Genomic DNA, 20,767 nt, shown 5'->3' on the forward strand with positions numbered 1-20,767 from the left:
TTATTTGTGCTTTTGTTTCCCTTGCCTGAGGAAACACATCTAGAAAAATGTTGCTAAGACCAATGTTTTGTTGCTAAGACAAACACTCTTCCGAGAGTTTTATGGTTTTAGGTCTCACATTTAGGTACTTATTTTATTTTTGTGTATGGTGTGAGAAAGCGGTCCAGTTTTCCCAGCACCTCTTAAAGAAACTGTCCTTTCTCTGTTGTATATTCTTACCATCTTTGTAAGAGATTAACTGGCCATAGAATTGTGGGTTTCTTTCTGGGCTCTTTATTCTGTTTCATTGATGTTTGTGTCCATTTTTGTGCCAGCACCATACCTCTTTGATTATCATAGCTTTGTAGTATATCTTACAATCTGGAATTGTGATACCTCTCACTTTGTTCTTTCTCAGGACTGTGTTGGCTATTCAAGGCCTTTTGTGGTTCTATACAAATGTTAGAAGTATTTGTTCTAGCTCTGTGAAAAGTGCTATTGGTATTTTTCTAGGGATTACACTGAATCTGTAGATTGCTTTGGGTAGTATGGACACTTTAACTGTATTTGACTAATGTCTTTCCAATACATGAGCATGGACTATTTCCTACTTGTGTCATCCTCCATTTCTTTCATCAGTGTTTTATGGTTTTCAGAGTATGGGTCTTTCCTCTCCTGGGTTAAGTTCATTCCCAGGTCTTTCATTCTTTTTGGTGTAATCATAAATTGTTTCCTTAATTTCTCTTTCTGCTACTTCATTATCGGCGTATAGAAATGCAACCGATGTCTGTATATTAATTTTGTATCCTACAACTTTACTGAATGTATTTATTCTAATAGTTTTTTGATGGAGTCTTTAGGGTTTCCTATGTATAGCATCATGCCCTCTGCAGGCAGGTTTGGTGACCTCCTGGGTGACATCCAGGTGGGAAAAGGCCTTGATTCACAAAACTCCAACAGCTCCTGGGCCCACTGGGACACGAGAGAGATTTGGCAGCAGAGGGGGGATGGTCTTGGAACTTGTGACCTGGAAGGAAACAGAGACTCAGGTGTAGTCCTACTTTAGGCTCCCCACCTACAGAAGAGCCAACAGGCCCCATGAGGTGCCCCAGGAGCCCAGGACCTAGACAAAGATGACAGCCAACACCAAGATGCCAGAGAGGGTCAGCAAGAAGGTCACCATATACGGGTTGACTACAGTCGGTGACATGTTCTTCTGTCCTTCATTCATACCCCTGAGGGGCCCCTGCCCCCCAAGGTTCTACCCCAGCCCCTCAAAGACCAGCCTGATATATGCACATACCCTCAGCCAGTCTCCACTCTCCATGTACCCACAACTTCTGACTAAAAGGGCCGGGGCAGGCCAGGGTATAAGAGGGTACCCTGGGAAATACTCCCCCGACTGTTAGGATATCTAAAACTTCCCCATTAGGGTTTGTCCTAGGGAGGGAGGATTATGCAGCCCTGTTCTCTTGAGTCACCTCATTTACCATAGGAGTCCTTGTAGGCGACCTGGGAGCAAAGCAGTGGGATGGACAGGGACAGAGCCTGAGGGTGAGCTGAGCCCCTCCCCTCTTTGGGCTTTGTTTTCTGGCCCTCTACAAAACAGGCTGTGTCAAGCCTCATGTGAGGCCTTGCGTGAAGATATAGTTCAGACAGTACACACCCTCGGTGGGGGCACAAGAGGAGAACCCTCATGCCTGGCATGACCTCTTTGGAGGTGATAGATAAACCTGCAACATGGAAGGAGAAAGGGTCCACCTGGGGAGGTGAGTCAGCCAGATGGCCGTCAGGCTGGACAGTCACCACCAGGGTCAGCAGGATGGTGGAGGGGTCTGGCCTGGGCCGGGAATACCCACTCCCCCATACAGATGAGTGAGTCTTTCCTAAGCAGGTCTTTCCTGTGGGCAGGATGGGGCTTTAGGATCACTTCCCAGGGCCCGTGACCAGCAGCACACAGACCATTCTCGCAGCAACCCTAGCGCCACACATCTTATTCCAGATGAATAAGAGGTTCAGAGAGACGGACATGCAATCTGGCCTCAATCACTCCACCTGTCACCACCTCTGGACTCCATTCCTGCCAACAACTGGGTGCTCATCAAGTACCTGTGAAACAGGTGCTATTGTCCCCATATAACATCTGAAGAAAGGGAGGCTTACGAGTTAAGTGACTTGTCTAAAGTCACAAAGTGTGGGGTGCCTGGGTGGCTCAGTCGGTTAAGTCATCCAACTTCAGCTCAGGTCATGATCTCACAGTCCGTGAGTTCGAGCCCCGCGTCGGGCTCTGTGCTGACAGCTCAGAGCCTGGAGCCTGCTTCAGATTCTGTGTCTCCCTCTCTCTCTGTCCCTCCTCCACTCACGCTCTGTCTCTATCAAAAAATGAATAAACGTTAAAAAAAATTAAAGTCACAAAGTAACAGGGCTGGGTTCAAACCCCAGCTGTGTGAATGACTCCAGAGCCTGCATTCTTGACCACCACATCCCCATGGCAGGGGCTTTACTAGGACCTGAACGTGGAAGGTAGGAATACTGCTTCTTCCTTCTGCCCACCCAGAGGACAGAGCATGCAGCCCCAGGTATTGGGAGATGGCAATGGGGAAACCAGCTGACCAAGGCTCTCTTGGACCAGTGGTTGCCCAGGCCCTGAAGATCAGGGAGGAGTGCTGAGGCTCACCTCCCTCCCACCCCTGACACTCACCGGGAACCTCAAGATGAAACCTGTAGCTCAGAGAGCCGGGAGGCAGGCAGGAATGGACACCTCACCTCCAATGAACCTTAAGTGGTGGAGGCAGGGACAGAGCTCTTGCCTGACCTTCCTCCCCTGTCTCCTGCTCCTGCAAGGTGCCCTGCATGGGAGAAGTGGTAGCTGCCCACTAGGCCATTGCTCAGATGGGGAAGGGTCTCTGGGAGCCACTGGAGCTAGGTCCCAGAAGGAGAGCATGACCTCTGGGTACCTCAAGCTGGCCCTAGGCCTACCAGGGTGGCCATGTCTCTTGTAAGGGCCTGGCAGACAACAGACATAATGTTTGAGTAGCTCTATAAGTTTCCTATTGAGGACAGTCAAGGGAATAGGCAAGACTGTTGCATTCAGCTGAGAGCCTGGTAGGCAAAGGAGAGGCCAGAAGCAGACAAAGGCCAGGTGGGCCCACACCTGGCCTTGGAGGAACAGCAGGGTGGGAAAAGAAGAGGTGTCACTCACCAGCCACAGTGAGAGAGCTCAGGCCCGTGGCTCGTTGGTCAGCACCGTCAGCACCTGGGGACCATTCACCAGGCCTGGCTCTGCACTTGGGCTTCTGCCTGGAAGCACAGGGGCCTTGACACTGGCCTGAGGTAGGGAGGGTGGTAGGGGAGGCTCCTGTGGCCATATGCAGGAACCCACACATGACAAGGCGTCATGCCCAAAAGAGGCCACAGGGGCCAAGAACTTAAGCAGATGTCCTGGGACATCTTGTCCATTTAAGTCAGACCCTACCCCCACCCTCAGAATACAGCCTGCTTGAACCTCTACAAATAGATGCCACTGCAGTGGGGAAGGGGCCAAGCCCAGCCTAGCACATCTGGCAATGCTGTGTTGAATCTGCCAAGATGAGTCATACAAGACAGAAGTAGCCGCAGGTCTGGTCCAGGGCCCAGGAGCTACAGGCTGAGTGTCCCTCCAGGGGCTGGAAGACGGCAGGGCAATGGCTTGAGGCTCCAGGGGGAAACTTCAGTGGCCAAAGCCTGTCTTGGTGTGGCAGCCATGGGGGTGGCAATGCCCCGGGATCCTCCAGGGCTGGGAGAGGAGAATGCCCAGGGTCTGGGGGCCTGAGGACCTTTAGTGAGACAGACTCAAAGTCCTGGGCTTCTGGATCAAGACACAGAAAAAAGCACTCTGCCCAAGGCCAGGTTGTGGACCTGGGGGATGCCTTGTCTGGTCTAAGCCACTCAAGCTACTGCCCAGATGCCATCTGTGCTCAAATGGAAGAAGAGGTGGCAGTGAAGGCAGAGCCCCAGCCCCCTATTCCCTCCTATCCTTTCCAGATATAAATGAAGGTGAAGTCTTCGCTGGACATGCCCACCCACCCATCTTCTCTGTTGGCTGCAGAGGGGTGAGAAAGCTGTATCTGAGTAAGGAAGAGCCAAGGTCCCACTCTGCCCCTCACTGCGGGGTAAACCTTGGACAATTCCTCTTTTTTTTTTTTTTTTTTTGGAGCCATGTGATTCACAGGGGAAGGGTCAGGTTCAGAGGTCCCACCCAGGAGCCCAGATGACAGCTTATGGAGATACCCTGTCCTCTCGATCTGTAATCTGCTCCCATCCCCTAAGCCTCTAGGAACAACACCCTCCCAACACCAGGGCTGTGGAAGGTGCAGGGACAGCACCTGCTTTTGGGTTGCTCAGCAGGTTCAGCCTTCATCATGGGCAGAGCGTTGATCTCAGGACCACCAAAGTGATGGGCAGCTTCTTGGGCTCCAGGTGCTCCAGGTACACCCTACAGGGCACAAAACTAGAAGGGTGTTAGGCCACCTTGTGCCAAGACCCAAAGCCTGTTTGGCTGTGGTGCCCCTGACAACCCCTGCTAGGCCAGCCTTCCCCTCTGTCTCACAGGGATGTCAGTACCGCCTTGGAAGTCAAATTGAGCAAGGGTAACCATAGCTCCCAGCCAGCCCCAGACCAAAGGAAGCAGGGCATTGAGCTGTCCTGGAAGGAGAGGCCACGGCAGATGAGAGCCTGGCCCTGTGGGAATTACAGCTATCTGGGTCCTACTCTCCACTCTTAAATGTTACCCCCTAATATCCAACCCCTAACATGAACTCCCACCAAAAGCTCTGAAGTGAGGGGGTGTAGGGGTGGGGATGTCCTTTCAGGTAAAAGTTTTTGTGGGCAGGGAAGGTTTGAGCTGGGCCTCAGGGCAGTCAGAGGGGTAGGTAACAGGTCTGCCAAGGAATCCAGGAGGCACAAAGGTGTGGTGGGCATGTTCTAGAAGATAGTGAGCATCCTTCCATTCACCACTGGGGCTGAGTGAGGCCAGGCCCACAAGCTGGCACATGTTGGCTACCACAGGGCACGGATATGAGCTAGTGGGCACAAAGTACCCCTAGGCCTCCACCCGACTCTGCACCCAGACTGACCTCTCGCTGCAGGGAGCGGACATGAACAGGGCACAGCTAGTGGGTATCAGTAGCAATGGAGGCCCAGGTCTCTCCCTAGCCTGGAAGGGGCTTGAGAGGCAGACAGGGCAGGGCCTTAACCCGAGGCTTAGAGCCTCATCCAGCCTCATGGAGCCAAGAAGACTTACTAGAAACAGACTCTTTTAGGAAGCTGGGTGTGAGGACAGCATGTGCCTGAGCTAAGAGAAGGCTGGTAAGAGGGAGGCCTCTAAGCTTAGCACCCACTAGGCATGACCACCCAGAGAAGGGCTGGGGCCATGGGGGGGGGGGGGCTTCCACCTCTCTGCCTCGGTTGGCCCTCTTTGTTGAGGAAAGCAGGGATAACCACATCTCACAAGGATCCCAGGGCAAAACAAAGCTGTCAGTCCCACAGGGAGGTGGAGAAGACATTCTAGGGAAAGAAAGACCAGGGGCAGTGTTGTGTGCTTGGGGCAGGGTAGGAGACATGGAGAAAACTGCTTTCTTTGAGGGCCAAGGAAAAAGGAAGCTAAGCAGAGAGGAGCTTGCAGACATTGTGCCACAGCCCCTCTTCCACCCATCTCCAAACCAGGCTTCTCCCTTCTCGGTCAACAACTTGGATGGTACTATTCTCCTTACTGTCAATGCAACTTCCCAGCTGAGCTGGTGAACACAGACAGAGCCTGGATTCATCAGGAGTGGTGCATAGATGATGTGCATGGAAGTGGAGAGGAGCATGGGAGCCTTGGCAGGCAAGCCTGGGGCTTCAGACATGGTACCTGCCCTGGCCATGGCAGGCTGTACTGGAACCTGCCAGATGTGGCCTCCAACCCAAAGGTATCCGATTTCCAGGCCAGGACTGGAGCCAGACTCCTCTCCAGGGGCAAGGGACACAGTGGGATAGGACATAGGCCACCCAGACACCACTGGGACTTTGGGTCTGCTGGCCAGCTGGAAAAACAAACCTGGACGGGCTCTGCTTGAAGGCAGGGCTGGGACTGGCTGATTCAGATCACCTCTGCGAGGGGGGCAGTCCCATCCTCTGGGGCAGACTTCTGAGCTGGGGTGGAGAAGAGAGGACCTGTAGCCCATGCCCCCCAACAGATCCCAAAGCCCCTCCCACCCAAGTGGACACCATATAAAGGGGTGCAGAAACCCTCCCAGCTGGCTGTGGGTTCCTGAGGTAGTTTCTCCATGACCAGTGGCTGAATTGGGATAGCAACCCAGCAGCCAAGGTAGGAGAGCTGACAGGAACATGGCGGGAGTTGTGAGTGCTGGTTGCTTAGGACTGAGCCCCTCTGCCCAGGTGGCCTCAGAGACACTCCCACTACCCAGCTCAGCCCAGAGAGCCAAGGCCTGGTGCCAAGTAGCTTCTCTGGTTGAGAATATGCTGGAGGTCATTAAACCTCTGCCCAGAGGCTTGAATATCCAGGCTGTGGAAGGACCATCAGTCAGAAAGGGGCCTGTGGTTGTGAGGCCTTTGTGTGGGTCTCGCAGCAGTCAGGAGCCTCGGTGGACACAGAGCCCCTGATGTGTGAGTAGGAAGGGGGCCTGGACTGTGTCGGGTCCATGGCACCAGACCCCCGAGAGGTCCCTGGGATGGAGCCCAGCATGAAAGTGTTACAGAAGCCATGGGTACCTCCTCTGCAAGGGTGGGCCCAGCTGGAGGTTTAGGGTCTACATGGCAGGGGCCACATGGGAAAAGGGCTACCTGCTGGGACTACGTGGAAAGCAAGTCTGGTGTACAGAGCATGGCATCAGCTGAGCCAGGAGAGGCCTCCTCACCAGTCCTGAGGAAAGCTGGGAGACCAGGCTGCCAGGAGGGGGATCTAAGCTAACTCCAGATGCAACAGCATTCACAGGTCCAGAAGGTGGCTCCAAGCTGACAACTGGAAAGGACCAGGCTACCAGAAGCTGGGGTCCTAGGATGCCCCTGAGTTGCAAGGCAGTGTTGAGGAAGTGCCAGGCAGATCTGGCAAGGACCAGTCCTTCAGTTGGACACCCTTGCCACCTGCTGACTTGGTGATGCCAAGGGTGGTAGGTTGGTAGTGGACAGGGCTGGGAACACCTAGTGTGTCCTCAGGGCCAGCAGGTGGCAAGTGGAGGGGTGGCAGTGAAGGCTGGAGAGGGCAACCCTGGCTCTCTCACACCAGGGACAGAGAAGGCAGGCAGGGCCCAAGTCTGTCAGGGGACCCAGGCCTCTCTGAGTAGGGGCTTTCTTCAGGATCTCTTGCCCACTCAGAGTGGATGCAAGCAAGCCCAAACCCAAGGACACTTCAACGGAAGGGCAGAGGCTGACAGAAGCCTCTAGCTTCCGTGCTGAGCTGAAGCTTCGGCTCTTCTGACAGGATGCTTGGGTCTGGGAGGTTTATAGGGTCTGAGAAGCAGTTGCCAAGCCTGGAGTCCCAGGCTCTAAACTAGAGGCAGGAGTGGAGCGTTCTCTGGCCCCATCACCCTCATCTGAGAAGAGGTCTACAGAGGATTTGATCTGGTGGCTAGTGGAGAAAGAAGCAAGGGACCCCCTGCCAGTCATAGTAATCATAGGAGGTGCCTCTCAAGGTTCTTCCAGGGGAGCCAGCACCCTCTTCCCAGGAGCCCAGGCTTTCACTGCCTCAAGAAGACACAGAGCCTGGGAGTTGGGTCCCTCTGGGACAGAGGCAGGGGGTTTGGGATGGGAGTGTTAAATGGGATGGATCGCTCTACAGATGTAGACACCTCCGAGGGGCAGCAGCTAGAACACCCAGGGCCAGGGTCCCTATGGAGGCAACAATGTCCCTGAAGAGCCCACCTCCCTGCCAGCCTCAGTCCAGGGGCTTGTCTTGCTAGAGATAGGAGGGGGTCTGCAGGACCTTCCCCTGACTTGGGGCCTGGAAGGGCTGCACTAGGCTGGGCTGGGGGCTGAAGGAACTGCTTGGGAAGAGGTCTGGAGTGCAGAGATCAGCCTACAGCAGGGCTTGGTGCTCACTGGCTGGGATGTCGCTATAGCCTTCCTCAGCTGCGGCTGGGCCTGAAGGGGCAGCGGGCCGGGTTAGGGGGTAGCCCATGGGCTGGAGACACTACTCTAGGAGGGGGACTGTGGGGTCAGAAGAGGCACATTCAGGCAGGAGGGTTGGGCCTTGCTCCATCTCCCCTCTGGGGGTTTAGGGAGACCCAGCCCTTTCACCCCAACCCCTTTAGTGAGAACAAGGCAGAGCAGGAAGCACCTGATTACCAAGGGGGGGCGGTTCATAATCCCCTTGGCAGGCATAGCTCTGCTCTCTTCCTTCCAAAACACCAGCTCTGAGACAAAGCTGCCCCATCACTTACCTTGAAGGCTTAACTCCTGGTGGCAAAGCTAGTGGGTCGGGCTCCTCAGCCTTTTGTTAGAGCCCCAAGTGGGGCAGCCAGGAGGCAGGGCCTCACTCAAGCTGGAGGCTCACCTGAGTGCCATCTTTCTTTTATTAACTGAGGCCAGAGACGCACCTAGTGTCTTGCCTAGTGAGGCCACCAGAGTCAGAGAGAAGCCTAACCAAACAGGCCTGGGCTCAGCCATTGGGGCAAAGCAGAGCCAGGAGGGATCCTGTAGCCGGGCTCAGGAAAGACTCACCAACACTAGGACTGACACTGGCAGGTCTGACCAGCCCTAGTAGACCAGCCTCCAGTCTAGATGGAGTGAGACACCACCACAGCAGCCCCGAGGACGAACCTCTGCAGGAAGAGCCCAGCAGAGGCAGGGTCTCTGGAGGGCGTGCCGGGTCTCCCCACACCAGCTCACGTGTGAAAGATGAAGTACACCTTGGTGGGCACGTCCTTGGTGCTGGGGTGTGTGGTGACTAGCATTTCTCACCGGGTGGTGTGCTATAGACCAAAAGCCACCAGGACCCACAAGGGGACGGGCTTTCCCCGAGCAAGGAAGTGGCTGCCCAGTGGGTGTGACAAGGACCCACATGGCCAGAGCAAGCCAGCACAGTGGTGCCAGAGAGCCTTGGCACCTTCTGGGCTGGGAACAGGGAGAACTGCTAAGGACTAGGCACCTGATGATGGCCTATTAAACCTGTGGACGCCCCGCCAAACACACAGCCAGGCCCCAGGTCCAAAAACAACCCAATTGCTTTTAATGTTTAATGGCCTGCCTCCAGGGCCCACAGCCTTATGACAAACCTTAGCCAGGCCAAGGGCCCAGCCTGCCAGCCTCTGGCTCAGGTTAGCACTCTGCAAGGAGGTAACTCATAGCAGGCATGACGGATGGGGCTCTAGCTTGGGAGGGCCAGGGGCCCCAGTCCATATCTTCAGAGACCTCCCAGGACTGAGCTGTCATTCAGCCTGTCTCTTCTAGTCCCTGAGTCCCTGCAGCTGCATGACTTCTAGCAAACACAACTTCTTGGGAAAACACACAAGGATGTCAGCCCCAGGCTGTATCCCTGCACCCCCTGTAGTGCAGGAGGAAAGAAGCAGGCTTCCCCAGAGTGCTCCAGGCTGGGGGGTCAGGGCCCAACACCAAGTGAGGGGGTATAGCCCCAGGCTTTCCTGGGGATGACTCTAGAAAGTGTAAGTCATACACACTGTACAATAACCAAGTCTCATGACACACAAAGACTTTCTAGAAGAAGGTTCTGCTTGCCTTAGCCTCCTACTCCAGGCCCCGGCTGGGATTTAGGCCCCGGTCCTGGGGAGGGAGCAGAGAGCAAACCCTAATGGGTGTGTGTCAGGCATCACCCCACAACAACCCTGTGAGGTAGGCTGCGTTGTCCTATCTTACAAATGGAGAACTGGGAGCTCAAGGAAGGAAGTGACTTGCCTGGTTACACAGCAAGGAACACAGGAGCCAGGATTCAAGCCCAAGTCTGTTGAGCTCCAAAGCCCACACATTTTCTCTAAGGAAAAAAACAGGAAGTAGTTCTTTCTAACGAAGGCCCTCAAGTTAAAAGCGGGGTCTCCAGCCCAGTGGGGGCAGCAAGAGCTGGAGAAGCTCCAAGGGTGTATCCACTGATGGCCCTGGGCCGCTGGCCTATAAGATAAGGGTACAGAGTGACCCCCACACAGCAGCTGTCCAAACAGCAACCAGTGCTACAGGTGATGGCTCTGGCCACCCAACACCTGTGGGTGGGGCACGGGCCGATCCGGCCCTGAGACCTTGTGGCCCCAAGTGGGCAGTGCTAGGCCATTGAGCCAGGCAGTTTCCAGCAGGTTGCGGAAGCGAGCCCTTAGTGTGGGGCCAGGTGGGCTGGCGCTGGTGGCAGGGGTAGGTGAGGCACCGCGGGACCCTTCCCCAGCATTTGCCTCTGCTTTCTCCGGGCCAGGGGTTGGTGGCTTCCTCCCCGGCTTCCTGGCCTTGGGGGCAGGTGACTTCCAGGCCAGGGTTGGGCTTTCTGGCTCATCTCTGGCCATGGTGGGTTCTGAGGAGGGCACAGATCCAGCCTCAGTGTCCAAGTCACCTGGAAAATGAACACACAGTCAGGTTGCAGACCCCAGCACCTTAGGTTCCATCTCCTGGCCTCCCAGCCACCTAAACCAGTGGTTCCGCTCTGCTCGGGCCTGGGTGGCCCCAGCAGGGTCACAGACATCATGACCCTTCCCCACACGTGCTGGAGGCCAGACCACCAAACTAAAGGGTGTGATTCTCCCCTGGTGATACCAGAGCTCTGTCTGATGAGGGTACCGCTCAGGAGAAGTGTCTGGTGCAAGAACAAAAGGAAAGGGGCCAACAGGCCAGGAACCACTGGCCTGTACAGGCAGGGAAACTGAGGTATGAGAGAGGGCCCTGCTATACATCAGCACCATCATCTTTCCATCATACCACCCCAGAGCTTGGAGTGGAGGAAGCAGCAGAGGGGACAGAAGGGGGGGGCTTCTGACCAAGAACACACCTACTAGTAAGGGAGGCTGTCAGGGTAATACTAAGGACACCCACAGAAGGGTGGACCCCCCCAAGGATCAGGGGAGGACCCACAGCCCAGGGAGGGAGTGGGGACTGGGATGCCAAATCCAGCCAGCGGCAGGAAGCTGGGTCCCAGTCAACTCTGCGCTATGCCCCAGATTCCAGCAGGCTCAGTCAGAGCAGGAGGGGACTATGAAGTGCCTGGGCCCCATTGCCCAGCAAGCTGTCCAGGAAATACGGCCCTGTCCTCTCTAGGCCTAACAGCCCAATTGTACAGAAACAAGACGGTCTTTGCACCCATTAGGGCAAATGTCCCAACTGTTTAAGTGCTCAGGGGACAGCAATGCTTGTCACCCAGACCCCAAGCTCCACATTTGTGCCTCATTGCCTCAGGGTCTTCTCCACCCTGACCTGAAACTTGGACAAGGTAAGGGCCCAGGCCAAGGTTGCCATCATGGCAAGGGGACAAGAAACAGTCTCCTGTGGAGACACAGGCTTGGTGGCAGGGATGGCGAAGCAGCAAGGGAAGAAAGACTATCGAGAGGGTCACAGGCCTCAGGCCTCAATATGCCACATGCATGAGAGGCCACGATGGACACCGCCTGGCACCATCCCCAAAGTCCTGGCCGAAGAAGTGAGTGTACACACCATGAAACACCACAGCAGCTCCCGAGAGCGGGGCCAAGCTACCCACACCAATGCACATGATGCTCCAGGACACAAAAAGAGCGAGCTGAAGAACAATATGCACAAGGCATCATTTAGTAGGGGAAAAGCAAACCACAAAACACTGCTCCGACTTATGGGTGCACTACCCATAAATACGCGGGAGGACTGAAACACTACACATTCAAAAGGCAACAGTGTTTTGGAGGGGATGGGGGATTCCTGCCCACTTTCGGGGATGAGGTGCCATTCACTGAGATGGAGAAGGCGGGGGGCAGAGGACTTAGGGGGAAGCTCAGGAGCGTGGGTCTGGGAGGAGTTAAGGGTCAGACAGACATCAGGTGCAACAGGCCAACATGCATTCAGTTCTTTGCGGCCCAAGCCCAGAAGGGAAGCCGGGCGGGACACAGACACAGTGGGGCAAGACGTCAGATAGAGAACACAGCCTGGTCAGAGCCCTAGAACCCAAAGGAGAAGCCTGCACCAAAGCCAGAGAAGGCACAGCAGAGGAGGAGGAGGGAACCTGGGAAGGTGCTGCACCGGGGAAGGCTGAGAAAGTTTCCATAGGGACAGAGCGGTTGGCATGCTCAGAGGCTTACAGAGGAGGCTGTGAAGGCTCTCGGTGCTGGGGTGAGGGGTCCACAGAGCCTACCCTGGATGGCCAGCCCCCTCCCCAGCATGAGTTCTTGGGCCTCCCTGCCCTTTCCAAGGTCCAGGCATCCCTCAGCCCCTAGCCGTGACCATTCACACAGCCCACACACCTGTCACTCGCTCACACGGCTCCGGTGGCTACTGGGGCTGCCCCATGCTCACCCAGCTGGCGGCGCACACAGTCACGCCACTGCAGGCCCAGCAGGTCAGGGTAGATGTCGGGCAGCTGGCGCAGCGCCAGCAGCTTGAGCATGCGCGAGGTACAGCCATGCAGGGCCCGCTCGCGCAGCGCCCGCTCCTCTGACAGCGTGGTGGGCCGCAGCTCCACACGGTGCTCCTGCAACACATGGTCCACGGAAGCAGGGGGCAACCGTGGGAAGAGCCGCTCCTTCACCAGGTGGATAGGCACGAAGATGGCACCGGCCCGCACCACGTGGGGGAAGGGGCACTGCTGGGTGCACACGAAACTCTGCAGCTGTGACAGCAGCTTGCCCAGCAGCCCCTGCACGCCCTGGCAGTCCTGCCATGCTGCCCGGCCCCACGGCCCGGCCATCTCGAGCCACTCGCGCAGCTTCTCGGGTGGGGAATGGGCCACCGAGCCCGAGATGGCATCGCACAGGGACGCATGCAGTCCTGTAAAGTGTTGCTCTGGGGAGTCCGCCGTGGCGGGGGTAGAAGCCGGAGTCGGGGCCTGGGCCGGCGATGGAGCCGGAGCAGGGGCTGGGGTCGGGGACGTCATGGCTACAGCTGGAGGACTGGGCAGCGCCAGGTTGAAGCAGGCCACGGGCAAGGGCTGGCTGAGAATCTGTAGACCAAGGGGCACAGATGTGGGCGTGGGTACAGGCTGGGCAGACGCAGGGGCCGGGGTAGGCGCAGATGGGACCACGGCTGCAGGCAAGGGTGCCGGCCGGAGGATCTTGAACTTTCGGAACATGAAGGCCACGGAGCTATGGAAGTTGGTCCTAGGGGTGGCCTCTGTAGTCGCTGGCACCCCGGGTGCCTCTGGGACTACCTTTTCCAGGTCAGGCAGATCCGAGACCGTGTTTCCCACACCGGGGGCATCCAGGGCCGGGGGCTTGGCATGCGCTGCAGGACTAGGAACCCTGACTGGAGCCTCTGCCATGGGCTTCTTCACACTTAAGTCCAGTGCCACCTCCTCTCGAAGCGAGCATCGTGCCTTCGAAGGGGTCTCCCGGGCTGGCAGGGGCTCCCCACAGCCTTTGGCAGGGCTCTCCCTGGGGGCAGGGGCTGAGTCAGGCTCGGCCGCGTCCTCAGGTGCCTGCACATCCAGATAGTCACGGTAGGGCGCCAGGCTGAAGACATTGTCAATAACAGGCATGGGTGGAGAGCTGGGTGGCAGCGTACCCTGATTCTGTGGAAGAGACTGGCGCTCCTGGGCACAGGCTGGGAGTGCCGGTGGGGTGCGAGGGCCCGGACTATCTTCGATGACAATAGGCGCTCCAGGGTGTTCATCAAGCTGGGGCTGGAGCTGCTCTTTCCTGCAGCTGGGCAGCCACATCTTCTCCTCTGCTTCCCGCACCGGCTTCTCTGCACGCCTTCCGGGCTCTGGGCATGGCTGGCTGGCAGGGAGAGGCTGGCATCCTCGCTGGAAGGCACCGGGCTGTGGCACAGCCTGCACACTGTTTTGGGAAGGTGGCGTCCCTCCGAGCCCTGGGGATGCCCCATAGAGAGAGAGGTCATCCCGGGCATAAGGAAAGCCCAGTGTCTGGGGAGCAAAGTCCAGCGGGCACCGGGGAGCAAGAGGCGGCTCCAGCTTGAGGCCTGGTGAGGGTGCTGGGAGCGGGGCAGAGGGGTAGGAAAAAGTGTCCAGGCCCACTGGGGGCATATAGGGTGTCTGGGCTGCCTGCTGCCTCAGGTAGGGGCTGCTCAGCCCACCAGCTGGATACCCAGTCCCTTTGTGGGCTCCCAGAGGCTGCAGTGGGAGCACTGAGCTGTAGCTGCCCTGCTTGTCTGGGTGGCGACAGGCTGGTGGACAAGGCAGGGCCTGTGGAGGGTGAGGGTGAGGGAGCGGGTAGTGGGTGGGCACCGTATCCTGGCAGGCTGGCCCCAAGGGTTGGGCCAGCTGGGTCCAAGGACTTGGGGGTCCCTCAGACAATGCCTGCTTGGGGTCCCCAGAGTAAGGACCCGCATACTTGGAGGCTAGGAAGCCTGTGCTGTGGATGGTCCGATACTTCTCCAGGAATGCCTGACACGGGGAGAAGCCCACGGAGTTTTTGCCGGATCCCCCAGCCGGCACCCCACGCAAGAAGGTGCCATCCAGAGACTGGCTCTTGCCAGGAGTTGGGGTCAGTGAACAAGGCGGGTCAGCCGGGGGTAACAGGGGTCCAGTCACCATTGTCCAATCAACATCCAGTGGCCTCTTCACCGCCCCTTCGCCCAGGCAAGTCGAGAGCCCATAACACAGAGGGCTACGGTAGACAGGTTTGGGGGCCGCCAACGGTGGGCCTGGGTAGGAATGAGACTGGGGACCGAAGGGCAGGAGCTCAACGGGGCCAGAGTCCTGCACCTTCTCAGAGCTTTCTGCTGGTGGGCGGTAGAGCAGGCAGCTGGTCAATAGGTTGTCTGTCCGAAGAGGGGGTCCTGCCACACTGGTAGGGTACAAGGGTGGGTATGGGGTCCAGGATGCCAACCGCTCAGACCCTGCCTTGGGAGCACCCCCCATAGGGCAGGAAAAGTAGGCACCCTTGTAGCTGCAGGGGTCCTGGTTACCAGCAGAGGGGGGCAGGCTGTGCCCGGGTCCGGAGTCTGCCTCTAGGCGGGGGAGCTTGCCATATACCACAGGCCCCAGGGTCCCCAGTGGCCGCTTCTCCGCCATCACTGTGAAGGCTTCAAGCCCTCAGAGGCCCCAGCTACTCAACTGCTGACCTGGGGGAGAGAAAGAGAAAGAGAGAAAGGGAGGGGCTGTCAGAACGGGTTCCAGACAAGCAACGGAGGACTGCTGCTTTCACTGGCTTGTTGCCACACCTAAGAACTTGGCACTTAGTAGATGTTCGATAAAGACTATGAATGAATGAACGCATGAGTCATACAACACAGAGATTTCCAATGTATACTCCCCACCCCCATCCCAGGAGCCTCCTTCTGTTCAGCTTCTCTCCACATGACTCCCAAGACCCCTTTCTTGGGGTTTCAGACTTTACAGAGCACAGTCTGAGGATCAGCTCACTTGGCTACCCCTGTTCCCCATATTGGGATGAAACGCATTCATCCCAACGTCACTGATAAAGGAGATGGGACAAGAGGTAGGCTTCCTACCTCCCACTATAGCTCTCACTGCAGATGCTATAGGGTTCTCAAGGTGCCCACTGCAGCCAAGATGCGGAATTGGACATTGTCTGTGAATTCAGACTTCCTGAGACACTCTTCAGCTCTCACTCTCTGACCTGCCAGTCTTATCAAAAATGTCAGAGCTAAGCCTGGAACCCAGGTCCCTCAGCCCAGAGTGACACAGACACTGGGCCTGGTTTCACAGGGTAGGGCTATTCCCCCAGGAGAGGCAGTGGGGTGCACAGCTTTGTACAGGCCCTGCCCCCAGCTGGAGAGCCAAGGCTGTCCAGTAGATGGTGCTGTGACACCAGCAGGAAGGTCCCAAAAGTGTCCAGAAGGACAGCCTTGTGTGCATCCCAGCCCCTAAGCTGCAGTTGGGTATTCCAAGGCACATGAGGGCAGCACAGCACCAGGGACAAGCAGGTAGGGAGGTGGGAGGGTGTGACTGTCCAGGGAAGGAGTCCCCAGGGGCCACAGAGTGCTAGCTGGCAACTACCCCCACTGTACCGATAGAAAAACTGAATGCCAGAACAAGACTAAAGTCCTGAAGCAAGGCCAAGCAAGGATTGGGAGCCGGGCCCAGAGAGGTCAAGCATCAAGGCAGCAGGTATGCAGTGATCCGTGAAGGGTCATCTAAGGTCAGTCTTCTTAGGCCACATTGCCCTGCCTCTACCTCTCCTAGTACCCTGGTCTCCGAAACACTCAGGTGGCTTAGAAAGGATGAATCAGCTCACTCTTGTTATGATTAGGCCATGGTTCAGGTGCCACAGGTTTCTATCACTAACAAGCCAAGCCAGCCGTCTCTCCCAGCCCTCTCCTCCCTTCTGGCTAGTGGCCAATGACAGCCACAGGCCCAGAGTGAGACCAACACATTTTGGGGGCAAGAAAAGCCAAGGGTAGTGTGAGGGCCAATGCTCACTCCTATCCTAGCTTAATTGCACCAAGGAAGCCGGGCAGGACTCTCACAAAGTTGGCTCATCTCCTGGCCAGAATCCCAACACCTCAGGCCAGCCTAGGAGACAGGAAGGGGCGTCAGGGCAACGGTACTGAGAGCAATGCCCTATAACAGAGATCTGCATCCCAGAGAGAAAACCCCAACCAGCTGCACGGCAACCTTACAAGGAGTTGTACCGTGTTGGGGGTGTTAAGGCTCCGTTCCCCGCCCAAGGATAGCTCTGGATTAATTAAGTGCTGGCTCTGGTCTCACCACCCCCACATGCCCCTTGGGGCCTGCTGCACACCCACCCCAATCCCAGGAGTCCTTCTCTCCTGGGCTCTGCCCATTGCGTGCCCTTTGCCCTGGAGATTTCCTGAGACAGCCTCCCCTCTACCCTGGGACTCAGCCAATAGAGGCAAAGCCCCCCGGGGACCCTCGGGAGTCTTTAGGGGAGAGATGAGGGTTCTGGGGAGTCAGTGGAGGACTATGAAGGGTATGGGGCTGACCTGACCTCCTGCCAGTAGAAGGCCCCTCCCCACTCAAGACAGTAGCCAAAATGTAGGTGCCTTCTTCCCTGACACACACACACACACACACACACACACACACACACACACACACATATACTGAGGAGGCAAGCGATTGTTTGGAGAAGGGCAGGACCACAAGGAGCAGGGTCACATCATCTTTTGGGCCACCAAGCTGTCTGCTGACTGAGGTTAGAGTTGGGCTGGGAGGATCAACCTCGGCCAGGGCCTAGGGCAGGGACAAGGAAAAGGACCCCCCCGCCCCGACCAAGCATCAGGGGAAGCAAACAGAATCTAGAGCGCAATTCCCTCTTCCATTTCCTAGCTGCTCTCCGGAAGGCCCGTGGACGGTGGGAAAGACCAGGAATAAGACAGCGATCCTGCCTGGCTATGACCAGCGTCTGGCCTCCCCTAGAGGGCTGAACCAGGCCCTTCCCGGGGTTCTCACACCTCCCCCAGCTGAGACTCTGGGCCCTGCTGACGTGAACAAATGAACCTGGGGCGGCCCAGGCTCCAGGGGAGGGGGAAGGGTCGCAGGATCAGCCTCCACCACCTTTCTTCTACCTGCCCCGCCCATAACCGTGGTGCCAGGGGCCCTCGGCCAACCTGGCTTTGGGGCTGCCGCCGCGCCTGACCCCGCGGCTTCCGCGTGTCCCCATGCTCTGCCCGTTGGCGCTGGGGCGCACGTGCACCCCAGCAGGCTGTTACACAGGCCGCAGCCACGCATGCAAACCCGTGCTTGCAAGTACGTGCACGGCCCACATCTGCACACACGCCCCTTCAGAACTGCGTTCTCCCCTCGCTGGGGCCCGGCACACGTGTGCACCCCAAGAAGGCCCGTGCACCCATGCCCACGGACCTACACCCAAAGACTGGCGGGAGGTCAGGCGCAGGGGGCGGCCTGGCCGCAGAGTTCGGGCAGCCACCGCCTCGGGGCGATCCCGCCAGCCTGGGCTGCGGCCAGAGAGTGAGTCAAGCCATAGCGAGGAAACCGCAGGGCCGTCTCGTCCCAGCAGGGCGCGTCCAGGGCCCTGCGGCGCCTCCGCGCCCGCCGCCCCCCAGGCCCAGCCCCCCGCCGCCCCCTCATCTCAGCCCCGGCAGTCCACGTGAGCGGGGCCCCGAGGGAGGCCCGAGGGCTCCTGCCGGAGCCGCTCCTCACCGGCCCCTCGCCGGATCTGGCGCCAGAGCCCTGCCAGAGCTGCGGGGCGCTCCCGGGCCCCGGGAGCCTCGAAGTTCGGGGAAAGTCGGAGCAGCCGCCCGCCCCCTGCCCCTCAGCCCGCCAGCCCCGGGCCCGCCGCAGCCCGGAGCCGCCGCACCTCTGCCCAGGCCTGGGGCGCTCCATGCGCCGGTCGGCCGGTAGGGGCGCCCTAGGGCAGCGCCACCCGCCCCTTCCCCACGCGCCGCCCGCAAACTCGGCCCAACTTTCCGCGCCGGAGCGGGCGAGCTCGTACCTGCAGGGCGCCAGGCTTCCCGCCGCTGCTGCCCGGGGCCGCGACCGCATCGTCCAGCGCCGCGGAGGCCGCGGGTCCTTGTCGGGCCAGGCCCTGAGCGGGAAGTCGCGGTGAGCACCGAGCTCGGAGCCACCCTCCTCGCGGCCGTTCGCGCCGCCGCTGGGCGCCGTCTGCGGTCCCGGGCGGGGCGGGCTGGGGGCGGAGCGGGGGCGGGGCGGCCCGCGTGGTGGAGGCTGAGCCCGGCAGCGCCTCTGGGAGCCCACGTTCCCCTGGGCCCGGGGTGCGGAGGGCCTCCGGCGGCCAGCCCTACCCGGCCCCGGCCTCGCGTGCCGTGCACCATCTGTATCCACCGCACTCCGCGAACCGCTGCCCAGCGCGCCCAGCACACACCTTCATGCAGTCGCTCCGTGAGATCATTCATTCATTGCCACTTTCTAGCTACGTGGCCTCGTGCATGCCACTTGACCTCTTTGGGCGTCAGTTTCCTTATTTTAGTAAAACGAATTATATCATAGTGGTGGTGCTGTAAAGGCTTAGAAGAGGTTGTATTAAGATATCTGGCACACAGTAGATGCTCCGGTTCCCTTGGCCAGTACTAACTAGTTGCGTTAGAGAGCTGGAGAAGGGCTCCTTAGTCTGTCCCTCAATCTCAGTGCAGCCAGTGGGAGCAAATTCCAGACCAACATATGTCAATCCCTGTTAGGGCACCACATGTATCTGAGGAAGAGGTGATTTCCCCATCACGGTAGAGCCAGGAGTGAGGGTGCTGGGGGTTACGAAGTGGCCTCAGTGGGCACCTCTGAACCTTTTTGGCAAACCTCCCTCAGTAAGACAGGTCTGAGCACGTGAAGCCTGCGAGGTGGGATGGGGTGGAGCATTCCCAGACAGGAATGATATGTTGCTGAGAGAGGGGCTGGAGAGGCCCACCGGCTGTCTCCATTTGCCCTGACTCTCTGAACCATCTGATTTTGGATGTGAAGCCTCTCAGTGCTGCTACCTTTTCGAAAGAAACCTGGTCCCTCACAGTTCCTGGGATGTCCAAGGACTGGGGACAGGTGTGTGCAGTGGAGGAGTGGGGAGGCAGGTGGACATGCCAAAGGTCAGAGCAAGTTAATGGGGCAAAACCACCCAGGCCACCTGCTTGGATCCCAAAGGTCAGGGCTGCCTGAGTCAGAGGGCAAAGCAGGCCTGAGGCCATAGGTTCCAAGAGTCAGGAAGCAGCTGGAGCTGAGGAGGAGGGGCTGGACACTAGAGGTAGAAAGGGAAAAGGAAGTGGAGGTCACCTGGGTGGCAGGGAGGGGGAGAGAGTATCACTTCGTTGAGAGCTGGAGGGTCCTTAGAAATAGAGTTTGGAGAGAACTGGGGAGCAGACAGAGAGGTTTGGGGCTCTCCCGAGGGTCCACAGCAGGTTGGGATAAAAACTCAGATCTCCTGGCTCCTGCACCTTGGCATCAGGAAGGTGCACCTGTGTGTGACAACTGGGGGTATTGGCCAGGCCCCCGTTAACAGGCTGTTCGTCCCCACTCTTGCTCCTCACCACCTCTGCACTCCCCTCCCCGTTCTTTAGCCTAACACCCGGTTCTCTCACCTCTGCCCTGCGGCTAAGGGGTGGGAGGAGGTTCAGTTCTTAGGAGCTAGGACTCTCAGGTTGTGTGCTCAGTTCACCCGATGTTCTCTGCAATCTCTCTGAGCCCGAGTGGGACCCACCCAGGCCGGGATGAGCCTGGTGAGACCCTAGGGGCCAGTTAAGATTCTGCAGCCCCCCTGAGTCTTGCCTTAATCCACAAAGACAGCAGCCCCCTTAATCAGTATCTCGCCCCTTCCTTTTCAGCATCACTTAAATACCTTGCACTACAAAAGCAAGGACATGGTAGGGAACTTGGGAGCCACTTTGTTGTTACTTTCTGAGCCTCAATTTCCTCATCAGCAAAATGGGAACCTTGAGATCTGCCTCACAGACTGAGGTGAGTGTTGCACAAAATCAGTGTGGGAAATTGCCTATAAATGGTAAAAAGCTCTATAGGGTATCAGCTGTGAACTCCTGAAGGCCCCAACCTTGTCCTTTCCTTCTCTACCCCAGGGGTCATGTATGTGCAGACTGTGAAGAAAAGCCGCTATCAGGTGTCTCATGGATGAAGGAAGGTAATCAACACAAGGTGACTGCCTTGGGAGCCTCCACGTGTTTATTAGGCTGTGGTCGTGGAGAGGAGAAATGGTGTTGTGGCTGGAAGGGACAGTGTTAACAAAAGCAGAGAAGGGAGCAGCCTGTCTTTCTGTGGGCTTCTCGGGTGGGGTAAACA

General features: G+C 57.7%; 1 protein-coding gene and 1 long non-coding RNA gene across 3 annotated transcripts; both read right to left on the reverse strand.

The window, feature by feature from the left end:
* Window positions 1-773: 773 nt before the first annotated feature.
* LOC125168377 (uncharacterized) lies at window positions 774-2,202 on the reverse strand. The gene is made up of 2 exons (XR_007153113.1): window positions 2,143-2,202; window positions 774-1,006 (listed from the first exon to the last, which is right to left on the reverse strand). It is a non-coding gene; the product is annotated as an uncharacterized LOC125168377 (long non-coding RNA).
* A 6,308-nt stretch (window positions 2,203-8,510) lies between these two features.
* On the reverse strand, window positions 8,511-18,642 carry CB3H15orf39 (chromosome B3 C15orf39 homolog). Of its 2 annotated transcripts, none has more exons than XM_047863459.1 (3): window positions 18,468-18,642; window positions 12,427-15,150; window positions 8,511-10,504 (listed from the first exon to the last, which is right to left on the reverse strand). In XM_047863459.1, exons 2-3 carry the CDS (start codon window positions 15,098-15,100, stop codon window positions 10,137-10,139), a joined length of 3,042 nt encoding a protein of 1,013 aa, XP_047719415.1. In that variant the 5' UTR covers window positions 15,101-15,150; window positions 18,468-18,642; the 3' UTR covers window positions 8,511-10,136. The 2 variants fall into 2 exon arrangements, with proteins under 2 accessions (XP_047719415.1, XP_047719416.1); XM_047863460.1 differs by having other exon boundaries at window positions 10,368-10,504; window positions 12,375-15,150.
* Window positions 18,643-20,767: the final 2,125 nt, after the last annotated feature.

This window comes from Prionailurus viverrinus, chromosome B3 (assembly GCF_022837055.1).
Source record: "Prionailurus viverrinus isolate Anna chromosome B3, UM_Priviv_1.0, whole genome shotgun sequence".
Lineage (NCBI taxonomy): Eukaryota > Metazoa > Chordata > Mammalia > Carnivora > Felidae > Prionailurus > Prionailurus viverrinus.

Bases quoted from the DNA above. Each gene is read 5' to 3' on its own strand.
- CB3H15orf39 (XM_047863459.1), bottom strand. From the start codon at position 15,100: ATGGCGGAGAAGCGGCCACTGGGGACCCTGGGGCCTGTGGTATATGGC. The intron at 10,505-12,426 runs GTGAGCATGGGG...TTCATTTTCCAG, and splicing joins CTGTGTGCGCCGCCAGCTGG to GTGACTTGGACACTGAGGCT.